This window comes from Panthera pardus, unplaced genomic scaffold, assembly GCF_024362965.1.
Source record: "Panthera pardus isolate Hobbes unplaced genomic scaffold, ASM2436296v1 HiC_scaffold_15, whole genome shotgun sequence".
Taxonomy (NCBI): domain Eukaryota; kingdom Metazoa; phylum Chordata; class Mammalia; order Carnivora; family Felidae; genus Panthera; species Panthera pardus.
In genome coordinates, this window is record NW_026526710.1 from 63,965,732 (window position 1) to 63,979,558 (window position 13,827).

Below are 13,827 nucleotides of genomic sequence, written 5' to 3' on the forward strand. Positions count from 1 at the left end.
CAGCTCTTGCATGCCACATTACCTGGAGCGTTTCTTCTAAAAGGTTATTTGGGACAGATCATCAGAACCAACATTGGAGGTAAAACCTAGCACTATCAGGCTAATTTAGCCCCTGGTAAGTTAAATGAAACAAATACCCCAGATTCATGCTCAAGAACTGCCTTTACTAGTTCATCTTTAGGGATACAAATGTAGCTCTGAGCTTTTAGTTCTGTTTTGTTTATCAAGTTGGGTATTATACTAAAAAAAAGAGCCAAGTGCAAGGTTTCTAGTAGAAAACCATAGGACCAACTGATTGGACAATGTCTATCAGAAAAGGCTCATCATCTGCCCACTGTTGTGTCCTGAGTCCTCTGTCCTTCACTCTGCTTCAGCCCAATGGTTGGTTGGTCCTCAAACCCACCCAGCCTATTCCCACCCATTGCAACTGCTATTACACTTGTTATCTGTTTCCTAGAAATGCTCATGGCTCACCCGCCCCTCACTAAGGTGTCTTTTCAGAGACAGAGAGACTCTGGCTGCCATAAGCAAAGCCACACTTCTCCCTGTCCCCAGAGGTCCCTCTTTATCCCCTTCACTCTGCTTTATTTTTCTTTATGGCACACGATGGATCATTTGTATTCGATTCCTGTCTGCACATTCTCTCATAATCCCAAATATGTGAGCTCCATAAGAACAAGAAGGACTTTAAAAAATAGTTTCCTTTTGCCCCAGTGCATAGAAAAGCACTTAACAAATAGAGGCAGCCCATAACTATCTGGTGAATGGATGAAGGACCTGGATTTCCATGATTTCGTCAATGAGCTGATATCCTTCCACACAGTTGGCACAGAATACTGGTTCCGATAACCATCAGCCTCCTTCCAAACCACAAACCCTGGAGCTCTGGGAGCACAACTCGATGTCTTAGTTGGCCAGAGAAGTCTACTCTGCATCTTTGGGGAAAGACTGGAAACACCCCATTGCAAGGAACCCACTATCCCCACGATACTTCACTTCTATTTGGAAAAACCCCAAACGTTTATACTGGAACTACCCAAGGTAAGCAAGCAGAGGCTGGCAGATCGGTGACAGAGGACACAATACAACACATGGCCCTAACTGTTGGACGCTCAGCCCGGGGGCTGATCTTCAGCTCTCACATGTGTCAAGGACCTTTGCTCAGAGCTAGGAAGCTGGCTGGGGGCCACTCTTCTTCACCCACCCGCAACCCTGCCCCGAGCCAGGCCTTTGGAGCAGATTCTGGACAATGAGCCATAACTCTGTGTCAAGGGCAGCCCTGGGCACCACTTCTCTTTTCCCACAGACACAAAACAGCTCAACTGTACAAGACGGCATAGCAGCACACGACAGCCAGCATGGGGTAACTGATACCTTTAAAAAAGAACCCACCACCCGGGCTAAAAGGAGGGGAGGCCAAAGGCCTGGGTGCGACTGTTCTGGGGGGAAGGCCACAACAATGGAGGCCTTCAGCAGAGAGGGTGCCCACTAACATGTGGCTGGGGGTCTGCAGCCACAGTGGGGAATTCCTGCCCCCAGGGAGACCCAACTTCCCCCCCACCCAAGGGCAGCTCAGCCACGTGGCCAGACAATGGGTATCGTCAGCAGTGGGGAGCCCAAAGTTTTCCAGGATACCATGTTCCAATAAAGCATTTGCTGACAGACATATCAAACCCATTAATTAACACCTACGAGCGAGCAGTCTGTTCCTCACTGTGCTCTGCTCGTCTCATCAATCTCGCTCAAGGCAGAGCAGCCTCTAGACGAGCCCGAGAGGAAACCAATTGTCTGATTATTCAGCATTTGTTAAGATTGGACACGGTGCCTTTGATAAATATTAAACCCTGACCAGGGACAAAAGATGGAGGGTGGGAGGCGGGGGGGAAGCTTAGCTCTGCTACTCACCCACCTCACAGCCACCAGAATAAAAAAGCTTTTCCAGACCCGAGAGGAGGAGGCCATTTTGCTTCCACTCTCTTCCTGGAGACAGGTGGATGCTGCACCTAATGAATCATCTCATGCCAGTTTCTTCTCCTGTTGCTAGTTTGGGATTTGCTTACATTTGGAGTCGGAGAAGGTGCTTTTCTTGTCCTGCCTCTGTGCTTATTCTTCCCCTTCTTGTAGTGGCCTTGAGACTGGTCTTCTTGCCAGTTCCAAGCTCTCATTGTGTTTAAAACCTAGCTCAACACACTCCTAGGAAACTATTTTAAGGAGCAAAGGAAGGAAGCTCTTCTCTGTTTTGCCCTGCCCAGGAAGAGTTTCATATGTAAGCCTTCAGACTCCCTTGGATAGAGACTTGGACATCTTTAAAGCACCAAGTCCTCAAATCAAAGTGCCCAAGGGGAAGCAGAGAAGGTGGCTGGGGAGCTGAGAGGAGACAGCTAGCTTTGTGGATCTGCTGAGTACACATACTTCCCACGTGTCTCATCCGACGGGTATGCACATGCAGGGAACCTGCTTTTCTTTCCCTCCTAGGGTCAATCTCAAGGGTTTCCAGTCCTAATCCTGGGTTCTTCTCTGCCTTTGGATTCCACGATCTTGTTTTTTTATTCACATGGAAGGGTTACTGTCCCTCCATTCCCACAGTTAATAGACCTCAAGGGTGGAATCCCACGGTTTGTAGGTGACAGGCTTACAGCTACATTCGAACAGGAGCTTCCTAGCACCCCATGCTTTATCCCAAAGAATGAAGTCCACCTCAGGCCTCCTGGTGGGTGAGCTGACAGGTTTATCTGGGTGGCATACTGGGGACAGAAGCTCCTACTTTTCTGTGCTGGGCTAGCCGCCTGCACCAGGGAGCCCCAGGTCTCACTTCATTATCACCCAGTCCCCGTGTGGGCCCCATCTCCGACACCTGGGAAATCCGCAGGATCAGGGAAAACAGTGGCTGGTGGTGTGGAAATTCTGCCTGGGACGGGGAAATGATGTAGGCAAGTTCAGCATGAGCTGGCCCAAGTGGCTTTGTACTCCGTCGTCTCTAACAGCAGCCTGCATGTTCCCTAGTGGTGTCTGGGGGACTCTCAGACCAGGAGAAGGTAATGGGCAGAGGAAGAGGGAAGCACTATGGAGCAGGGCTGGGGGCCTTTTCCTTCTAGAAGCCACCAAATAGTATCTCATGGAGTTGGCCAGTTGCCACATTCACTAGAAACCTGAGAGATGATCTATACTGTTTAAAAACAGACAAACATATGAGAGAACCAAGGCCAGTAAGCTTTCCCATGTGGGCTTGGCAGTGGCAGTACAGGGATGAGAATCTGGCCATTGCAATATCTACCCCAGGACCCTTTCTGAGGCGGCATTTAGCCCGCTTCAAGTTTTAAACACTTAAAGTTATTATTCCAAAATTAGGAACATTTAATCCCTCCCTCATCCTTAGCTTCTCACCCCACTCGGACCTTCCAGTGATGGAGGCACTAAATGATGGGGCGAGGTGCTATCTGCCCTGTGGTCTGTGGGTCACTGCAGAGATGCAGGAGCAAATGGCTGCGTCCTCCATGGAGGATTCTCCAATGGGCACTTGGCACATTCCTGGTTTGAACAGCTATCCTGGGAGAGAAGGGAATCTTCATATCCGGACTTTGAGATGGGGGAGTGGGGGCCAATCCCAAGAAGTTCTATTTTATGCGGTAGAGAGAAACAGAGCACACCAACCAGAATGGACAAGTCAGGCTGAAACCATCAGCACTGACACTTAAGGCAAAGTCCCCAAAATATGATCGCTACAAGTAGGGATGTCTAAAGGTTGCCCCAATCCCTGCAATGTCAAGAAGAAAGGCCACTACCTCTGTACCACGCCTCTTGCTAACAAGGGCTCAGGCCACAGAGACGATGTGGTGGCTATTTCTAGACTGTAAGAAATACGCCCCAAGGCACACACGTGTATTCCTTTCAGGGGATGCCACTGTGTTCAGCCAATGGTGAAACATAACACTTGTTCCGTGAATGGCACGTGCTCATGTGTGTTAACCCCAAAGCAGGCACACTTCACGTCCAAATGCAGAGGGATGGTCAGTGTGTGGGCAGAAGCCCCAGTAAAGTCTGTGTCAATTTTACAGCTGGAAGAAGAAATGGTCTCGGAAGGGGTGATTTGGAGGCCAGGCCACCGCCAAGCGGCTCTCTCTGGCCTCGACGTACCTTTCTCAGCTCGTCCTTCTCCTTGGTGTGGGCGTCCTCCAGGATCTTGCGCTCCGAGTGGGCCCTCTGCAGCTCCGCCCGCAGGCTCTCCACCTCCTCCTGCAGCCTCAGGCTGCCGTCCTCACCTTGGCTCTGCTGGTAGCGGGCCAGCTCCTTCTTCAACTTCTCTACCTCCATGGTGTGTGTGGAGGTGACCGCCGACAACTGCTCCGACAGAGTCTTGAACTCTTTGTTCTGTGAGAAAGCCAGCAGAGAGGGAGAGGTGGAGAGTAAGGTTGTTGGGGCAGGAAAAAAACATGATGGCAGTTAAAAAAAAAAAGGAACTTCCAAGGTGGAATTAAATCTCACAATCACTGCATACTTGAGTGCTTTCCCAGCATCCCCCCTGACAGAACCCTATTGTGAACCCAGGAGAAATACAGGAACAGAAAAAACACCAAAGCTGACATTCAAGAAGTGTTTCTGAGCGAGGGCAGAGCTGGAAGCTGGCTGACAGCAGTTAGCCTTCTACGTTTAGCTGGACAGACCTTGCAGCCAATTTTAAGTTGTGGGAACAACGTAGCTGGCTTCCTGGATCTGCAGCCTTTGCTTTTCAGGTTTTCTTGCTCTTTTACACAGGGCCCTCCTGCCCTTGGACTTGCTGGCACAAAGAGTTGCAACCTAATCGCCAGCTCAGAGACAAAGGACCCCTTCAGTATCCCCTCCTCCAAGGAGGCCCTTTACAGGGCCCCGGGGTCCCTCTCACCATCTGTCACCTCACCCTGTAAGACTCTGACTCCACAGACTGATGCCCTGGCAGATTCTGTCCATGCTGTGCCCCTGCAGACTGGGCACCCAAGTGAACAACAGGAAAGTGAGAAACATCCCCCCAGGTGCCTGGTACAGGTTTGCAAGGGCACTACAGAAGGGCTCACACAGAGGAAACACGGGGGACCTAGGGCCAATGTCAACTGCTCGTGTCAACATGGGCAAAAACTGGTGCTGCAGGACTTGAGAGCACCCGCTGAAAGGGGTCTGTGGGGAAAGTGAAGTAAGGCTCTCCAAGCAACCAACAGCCACTGATTATTCTTCATTGCTATTCTCTGTGGGAGCTCCAAGTAGACCAGAGCTGTTGGTTAAAATACCAATAAACTGGGGCATCAGGAATCAACTACTAATTCACATCAGAAATTAAGCTTCACGGAAAGCCGAAGAATGGCCATTGGGCCCAGTGCACGATGCCATTCGTGCTGTGGGACCTCAAGCCTGGGACCTGCTGTTGGTGTCCAAGTAGAACATGTCCTGTTTTCATGTCACAGAAAGAGACTCTCCTGCAGTCCAGGGAAATCCTCCGGTTACAATAGGAAATGCCCTTATGTCTGGTCTGGCAGCCAGCGCTGCTTGAAGTAATCATGAGAAATCCAGTTAGGTGTCATCCATTTAGAAAACTCAATCCTGCCTGTACCTCCCCCTGCCCTGGTCTGAGTCCCCTGCCTGGAGCCTGAAAGGTCTCTGCACAAGGGGAGTGGACTCAGGGAGGGAGTGTGTGGTGGGTTAGCCATGTCCACTCTTCTCCACTCCAGACTGGCAGTTAGGTTCAGCCCAACGGTCACCCCCAGATGGCATAGCTGGCTCAGATCATCACGGGAGCAGAGCAGAGGACTGGGCTCTAGGGGTTTCTGACTGGAGTTAGTGTGGAGTATAGAAGAAGGCACAAAATATGGTGGTGGTGGCAAGGGGCACAGGTACCTCCCACCCCTCTGTAGACTCTCAGGGAGAACTATGTTCTGCAGATGACAGCATCCTGCCACAGACACAGAGGACACCCTAGCACCCTCATGCAAAGATAACGTAACTCTCCAGGAGGTCGACTCTTCGTGGATGCTAACATCCAGGTGGACATGGGACTCGGGGAAGTCAGGATGTTAAGAGTGGATGGAGGCAGACAGACTTGTGTTCAGATCTCAGCTCTATCCCTGATCAGCTGCATACGTCCGATCAGATCACTCGACTTCTCTGTGCCCCAGTTTCCTCATATGTGGAAGGGGGACAATGGTAAGCCCTTCCTTGGAGTTTCATCAAGATTCAGGGATATCCTGGTGCCTGACACACAGTAAGTGCCCCATAAACGGGAGCTGTCTTCTTTGCTCAGTCTGAACTCTTGGCTGATCACCTGAGGTGGTGGGGAGATTCCTAAGAGCAGCACCTGGGCACCTCCCTAGGTCATCAGCAGCATCCAAAAATCATTGCTGGGGACTCACTACAGCTGCACATTTTGTGCTCTGCAGGCATGATTTCAGAAAGGAAGACCCCAGAAGGACCCAGCAGTTTCCCATCTTATCCTCATGCCATGAGGTCCATATCAGGTGCCCATGGCTGTGCAGCCAAGCTTGACACGGGGTATGTATGGGTGGAAGGTGGGGACTTGCTCCCCCATAGACCCCAGAAACCCTCCTTACAATGGCGGCTAAGCTCCTCAGAGCTGCCTTTGTCAGTAGGACCTGGAGAGCTGGCCCACTCTGTCCTGCCCCAGTGAAGGCCCTTTCCTAATACCAGAATCTGGGGATTTCCAGACAGACCCCTATTCTCCTTGGGTTCCTCAGATATCCTGAGAGGATGCTCACCCTGCCCCTACTACTGAAGGGCACAGATCTGTCCTCAACTGCCAACAAGGAACCTTTTGGGAAGGTAACTTGAGACTCTCCTGTTTGTTACTTTTTCAAAAGCTTTTTTTCCCTCTCAAAGGTCTGCTTGGCAAGATTTTTTAGGCTTGAAGTATTACCCCACCTGAGGGATATTGGCATTCAACCTGTTCCTCTAGTCCATGATCCCAAGACCTGTGCTGACCTCTACAGAACTTTTGTATAAACCAGAAAGGGCACCACCTCCAGGGAGGAAGGAGGTCCACAGAGCTTCGTCTCTGCATGGACACAGCTGCAGGGGTGCACAGATTCCACAGGACAGCAATGCTCCAGGGCTCACAGTCAGATGAGCAGAGCATAGGATGGTCTTCAGCCCTATTTGTCCCCATAGCCAACTATCCTTGTGCAGTGAACAATCTGCCGAACTGTATGGAAGAGGCTTCAAGTAGTTCCCAATTAACGGTCTACAGACCCCTGGGGAAGGTGGTGAGGAAATCATTGCAAGACTATCTGCATCATGAAAAATAACATGTTTCACATGTGCTACCAGCACTCATTGGGTGCTTACTCTGGGGCAGGCACTGTACTACATAATTCACATATACTAACTCCATCCAATTCTCAAAATCCTATGTAGTGAGACTGATTCATATCCCCATTTCAGTTAAGGAAACTGAGGCACTGGAGGCCAGAAAACTGTGAATTATGCTATTTCTCAAACGTACTTGGATGCTCTTGTGAATCATAAAATAACTAATTTAACGTATCTACTGAGTGTATACTAAATATACTGAACCAGTCTGACTGAAAAGGCTACTAACTGAATCCATATGATTCTATCATATTTTTTCAGATAAAACATTTAAATACAGCATTGTACTCCTAAAGGTCTAAAACTTGACCCTCATTATAAAAGAAAAATTGTAGGTTCAAATGGCCTACTCACTCTACACGTTGTATCTGAATAAAGCCAGAATTGTAGACAGCCAAGTTCATAGGCTACATCATTTTGGCTAAAAAATGTCACAGCACAGGCCTGCATCAGGGACAGTGTAAGAAACGGCCCCAGGAGCTGTTACTGTATTTACTGTTTAAAGATATTCTGAAGTAGCAGTTTCTGAGATCACAGATTACAAAAAACCCACAGGAAAAAGTTTCAGTACAAGGGACAGCTCCAATCCTCTTCCAACAGTTTTTCTCTTAAACTCTCAAATGATCCTATTTCCTTCTTTCTGTTTGCTTGGGAACTTGGTGCCAATGTTGTGTCTTGTCACTTTAGTTGGGTGCACGAAACCTTAGCCATGAATTTTGGCACTAACCTTACCCTCGTGTTATCCTTCAATTTCCTCCTTTGCTGACTCCTTGACACTGGGAATACTTTTAAAACAAAACAAAAAAACTCCACCAGGTAATCTTACAGTGCAGCCTGGAGTTGGGAACCACTACTTTAGCCACATCATAGTATCGGTTAATTTTTGAGCTAGAGGTTACTTTAGAAATCTTAGGCCAATCTCCACTTACAGATTCAGCCGTAATCCCAAGCTGTCAACTCTGGTACAAGTGTAACTGAGACAGAACTCAGGCCCCCATCCAGCTAGGATTTTGTCCACTACCCCATGCTGCTCTGAAAAATACCTTGGGACGTCTTTGCCTGTCCTCTCCTTCTGGCTTAAGAACCTCGTGTGTCAGGAGAGCAGTGACCAGAGTTGTCTCTGGGCATTACACAGAGAACAGAAAGACAATTTCAAATGGCCAGCCCCATCTGCCAAGAGACTTCAATAAACAAGCATCTCTGAAGACCTGGTACCAAGATTATGCTGATGCCTCCTTCTCACGAAAGAATGTCAAGCATGTTTGATACCGGGTCACACACCCCACTGTAGAAGACCAACTGGTCCAAGGACAATGCCATCTATATGTGAATGAACCCAAAACAAAGCTAAGAGTCCTCCTCGGATTGAGGAATTCTCTTAAGTCAAAAGAATCTCCTAATGTGCAGATATCCTATAATTTGGTTGGGGACAGAACCTTCTCTGGAGCCAGACTGCCAAGTTTTTCAATCCTAGTCATGCTACTTACTAGTGTGTGACCTTGGGCAGGCTGCTTAGCCTCTGTGCCTCAGTTTAAAGTGGGGATGAGATTATCTCACAGGGTCCTGGTGAGGATTACATAAATTAATACAGGAGAATGTGCCTGGTACATAGTTGGGCAATGCAGGGAGGGGTACCAGGAAGCAGGATCTAATCCACCCCTTTTGCCTCTTCTGATCACCCTCTGCACGTAGGGCAGCCTGCCCAGGGTGGATAGCACCTGCCACCACTCACAGATGTTTGCCAAGCAGGAAGCTTAAGGCAAAAAGCTCTTTTTAAAAATAGGCCTTTTAAATCTGCTTCTCTTTGATGTTCCAGCACGTGGGTTGTAAAATATCAGATTTATTTTTAACCTCACCAGTTAACTTCAGAAATCAGCAACGCCAATGCAGGGCCCTGGGGCTGGAAACCGAGGGCTGCAGTGACTGGGCAGTACACAGGGCTCCTGGCAGGGTGGCCAACAAAGCCACTCGTCTGACTACACTTTACTCAGAAGGTTAATTGGCAAATTTTAACCATGCAAATGTCTTTTGTGGTCAGTGATCAACGGCCAGAACAACAACAGTGACAATAACAAAACCTGGGCCCCTCCCTGTACTTGAGTTTTTCAAATGGCCAATCCTTTCCAGTCCTATCCTTCTGGGCAGATGTGCCTTCAACCACGACTGGGCATTATCACTGCAGGCCGACCAGGGGCAGGTACCTAGTGTCCTCCACCCTGCACTTCAACTTGCTGTATTGCTAAGTACTCAAGCAAAACAGACACCCTGTTGAACTCACATCAGAACATAAACATCCAGGACAACAGCTTCTTCTTGAGAAGACTGGTCTTTGCAAGAGCAGAGAAGCAGGGACATTTTACTACCGTCAAAACAATACTTCTGGGCTGCTGTTTGGGGTAGGTGGTTTAAGTATAAAATGGCTTATTTTCTTGCCCTATTGGGGTCTTGTGAAGCTTAAAAAACGCCCAGCCTAGAATAGATGCAATACAAGGGAGTGACCTCCAGGGCAGTGCCTGGTGACTCCAACTCGGATTCTCTCTCAACACTGCACAAACACACTGTGGCATTCTTTGTGTTCTTCTCCCTCCCTTTCCCCTGTCCTTTCTCAGGAGGTGATCGAAACCCTCCAGGCCACTGCAGGAGCCTGCTCCTATGGTCATCTTACTACCCTGCCTGAGGCAAACTAACTGTGAGCCTGCTTTCAACGCTGGGAACCTATGTTAGCAAGGACAATACACAGGGAAGGGCTAATAGTTTAGTGATATTTGTGGTTAAGAAAACTAGCATCATCCTTATTATGGCTGTGGGATCAGACAGATCGGGCTGGAACGCTGGTTCTAGAACTTTCTAATTCTGTGACCTCAGCAAGGTACTTGATGTCCCTGATCCACAATTTCCTCATCTGTAAAATGACTTCACAAAGTTGCTATAGGATCAAATGAGAGTGAACATAAAACACTGATCACAGGGCGTGGCATGTGGGAGTGCATAGGAAATCATCAGGGTAGTGGAGGCTGTTGGCCACGCTACCTTAATATTGTTCCCTTGCAATACAGCATCCATGTGTGTCAAAGTCATCCTCTGCTCACCAAGCCTAACGAAGCACCAGAAACCGTCAAGCACCAAGTAAAGTTCCAAAGAGGAGAATGAAGAAGATTGGCCACTGGAGCCACCAAAAAAGTGGGTGTATGGGAGTGTGTGCACGCGTGCCTGCCTCATCTTTCCGACCTGGTGGGGGGTGTCGAGCATCCTGGGCTTGTTTCGGATTCCCTGCAGTGCCCTGCACAATACCCCACACACCCATAGAGACCTGACCAATGACTTGCGGGACTGGTTGAGAAGGTGGTTAGGGTAGGAAAAGGAAAAAGCATAAATACAATAGTGGTAACCAGGTAACCATTTCCTGGGCTCCCTAGTGCATACCAGATCCTTTGTGCATGTTCACTCACTCTTCTTCCAGCCCTAGAAGCCCCATTTTATGGATAAGAAAACTGAGGCGTGGAGGGATCAGGTCACTTGGTTTCTAAGCAGCAGAGTTGAATGTGAACAGGATTCTTTTGGATTCCAAAGCATGTGTTTTTCCCACCACACAACACAACAGAGGCCAAAGAGCAAAGTGGTAAAGAACATGGGCTCCAGAGCTAGAGCAGTGGGGTTCAAATCATGGCCTTCCAAGGTCACCTGTGTGACCTTCACCTGTCAAGAATGGAGGATGATGCTATTCACCTTATGGGGCTGTTGTGAGGGTTAAACAAGTTCATACAAAGCACGAGGACAGAGCCTGGCAGGCAGCGAAACCTCCCCATCAACATCGGCTAAGATGACTACCCCAGGCTGCCTCTACAAAGGCAGGAGACCATGATTTTGACTACTGTAGTAACAAGTTACCATAAAGTTACCAATACAAATCTATTACCTTATGGTTCTGGAGGTCAGAAGCCTAAAAGGGGTCAGAGCAGGGCTGTGTTCCTCCTGGAGGCTCCAGTGGGGAATCCATGTTACTGCCTTTTCTAGTTCCTGGAGGCTGCCTGCATCCTGGGCTCATGGCCCTGCCTTACTCCAACCTCTGTCACCACATCCTTTCTGAATCTGACCCTCTTGCCTCCCTCTTGCGAGGACCCTTGTGAATATGCTGGGCCCACTCAAATAATCCAGGCTTGTCTCCCCATCCCAAGACGCTTAATTACATCTGCAAAGTCCCATTTGCCGTGTGAGGTCCCATATTCACAGGCCCTGGGAATTAAGATGCAAACATCTTTGGGGGCACTATTCTGTCTGCCATAGTCAGTAGACGCTCCTGCCGAGTGATCTTCTCGGGATGTCTGTGCTCCCTCAGGTCTCTGACACAAGCAGTTCCCCTGAGGATTTCTCTCAAAGGCCCCCCTGGTGCCTCCCACCGCCCCCAACCCCTGGCAGGGAGCTCCTGATGCTGACCTGGTCATCAATCTTCCGCTGCAGCTGGACCACCTTGTTCTCCATGCCCACGTTGAGACGTTTCAGGTGCTCTGCTGAGCGGGCCTCGATCTTGAGGGCCTTCAGCTCCTGCTTGGCCTTAAGCATGCGGAAGGCACACTGGATGACGATGGCCGCGCCCCGCAGCCGCTGAAAGCGCCTACGTGCCACCCAACCCCGCACGTGCTTCTGGAGGATGGTGGCCTTGTGCTCCATGAGGACCTGGTGGGGACAAGCACACACCTGGTGGGTTTGCACTGCAGGACAGGAACGAGGGACGCTCACACACTGCCTGGAGGAAGGGAGAGCCAAGGCTGGCCTAGTTTTAGGAGATGCAGAGAGGACATGCCTAACAAAGTTTTGGTGGCCATTTGTTTCATGAACAAGTTTTAACTAAGTTCTGCAGCAGCCTATCTACCTGCAGAGAGCCAGCTGTTAAACTCTTGTTTTTAGTAGTTTGTTTTACTTTGTTTTATTGGTTAGGGAACCACAGCATAAAAACCTCCCAAGTTGGAGGGACCTGAAGATAAACCCTGCTGGCATCTTCCCACTCAACAGATTCAGCTCCCCTCCCTGGTGATGGGGAGCCCGGGGGATGAGATTCTCTAGTCAGAGTCCATGATGAGCCAATGACTTATAGGTACAAATATGGCTTGTAATTCACTTTCCTTTTTCTATCAAGTTACCAACCACTCAGAAAACGAGATCCTCAATGTGTCTACCCTAATGCCTTGCAAAAGAAGTATTTGTGGGATAAATGAATAAATGAGCAAATATGCCCAGTATCACAGCTCTAAGATAGAGCTGGGTTCAAGCCTAGTGCCTCCCAAAGTCATGTGCCCCTTCCCTGAGGACATCACACAGATGTCACTGATCTCCCAGGAACGTTCACACAACGACCTCCCACTGACTTGGGTTTCCCCATCTTACATCACTCAGTGCCACCCTGGTGTCTGATCACATTTGATTTTTCACGGTCACTTCAGTGTTTTATTAGAAAATCAGACCTTCTCCGACCATAAAAGAGAAAAATGTTCTCTTTATGAAAAAAGAATATTTTAGACCTTTCCTTCCAATCTGTCCTTCATCCTAGCTTTGGGCTTCAGCTGTATCGGAGTGATATGCTGGAATGGCTGTGTCCTGACTCAAGGCTACTGGGTAACTCAGCTTCACTAGAATAATGGCCTGGCAGGGAGGTCGGGGTCCCACTGCCCTGACCTTACCTTGCTGGGCTTCAGAGTCCTAACCCACTAAATGAAGCGGTGAGACCTGATGATACCTCATATGGCCCTCTGCTCTCAAGTCTGAGCGAGCCCAAGACAGGTCACCAGGCTCTGCCACTGGCTGACCAAGTGCCCTTGGGCAGGGGACAGCGTCCCCGAGCATCTCAGCTGTCAAAGGAGCATGACGACACGCACCCATCCAACCTATGATGGTTACTCTCGCGTGTGGACTTGCCAGGCCTCACGGTGCCCAGATTAAACACTGCTTCTGGTGCGTCTGAGGGCGTTTCTACAGTAGATGAGCATCTGAATGAGTGGACTGTCCTCCCTGCAATGTGGGAGGGCATCATCCCTAAGGGCTCAAAGAGAACAAAAGGCAGAGGGAAGGGGAATTCGCCCCCTTCCTCCTGCCTCACTGCTTGAGTTAGGACATCATTTTCTCCTGCACTGGGACTGGGATTTACACTATTGGCTCCTCTGGTTCTTAGGCCTTCAGACGTGGACTGATTTACACCCCTGGCTTTCCTGGGCCTCCAGCTTATAGACGGTAGATTATGGGACTTCCCAGCATCCATAACCATGTGGACAATTTCCTGAGAGTCCCCATATTTGTATACACACACACGCGCGTTCCGTTTCTCTGGAAGACTCTAATATACTATACTTTGTGGGACTTTGAAAGGACTCAGTGTGAGCAAAGGTGTCAAATCACTTAGAAGAACGTTAGGAGCACACCCACAATGTTCGTGGTGGCAACAATCCATTTGCTGCTGCTTTGACTCCCAGTCTGCAGCCCCTGAGTCCC

General features: G+C 49.2%; 1 protein-coding gene across 2 annotated transcripts in view; it reads right to left on the minus strand.

Moving 5' to 3' along the window:
- Window positions 1-13,827, minus strand: part of MYO5B (myosin VB) — a 338,549-nt gene that overhangs the window by 50,315 nt on the left and 274,407 nt on the right. For both annotated transcript variants that reach the window (XM_019464074.2, XM_019464075.2), the window contains exons 21-22: window positions 11,782-12,021; window positions 4,135-4,368 (exon numbers count right to left, since the gene is read on the minus strand). In XM_019464074.2, coding sequence (XP_019319619.1) covers window positions 4,135-4,368; window positions 11,782-12,021 — 474 coding nt within the window. The remainder of the gene's footprint in view (window positions 1-4,134; window positions 4,369-11,781; window positions 12,022-13,827) is intronic.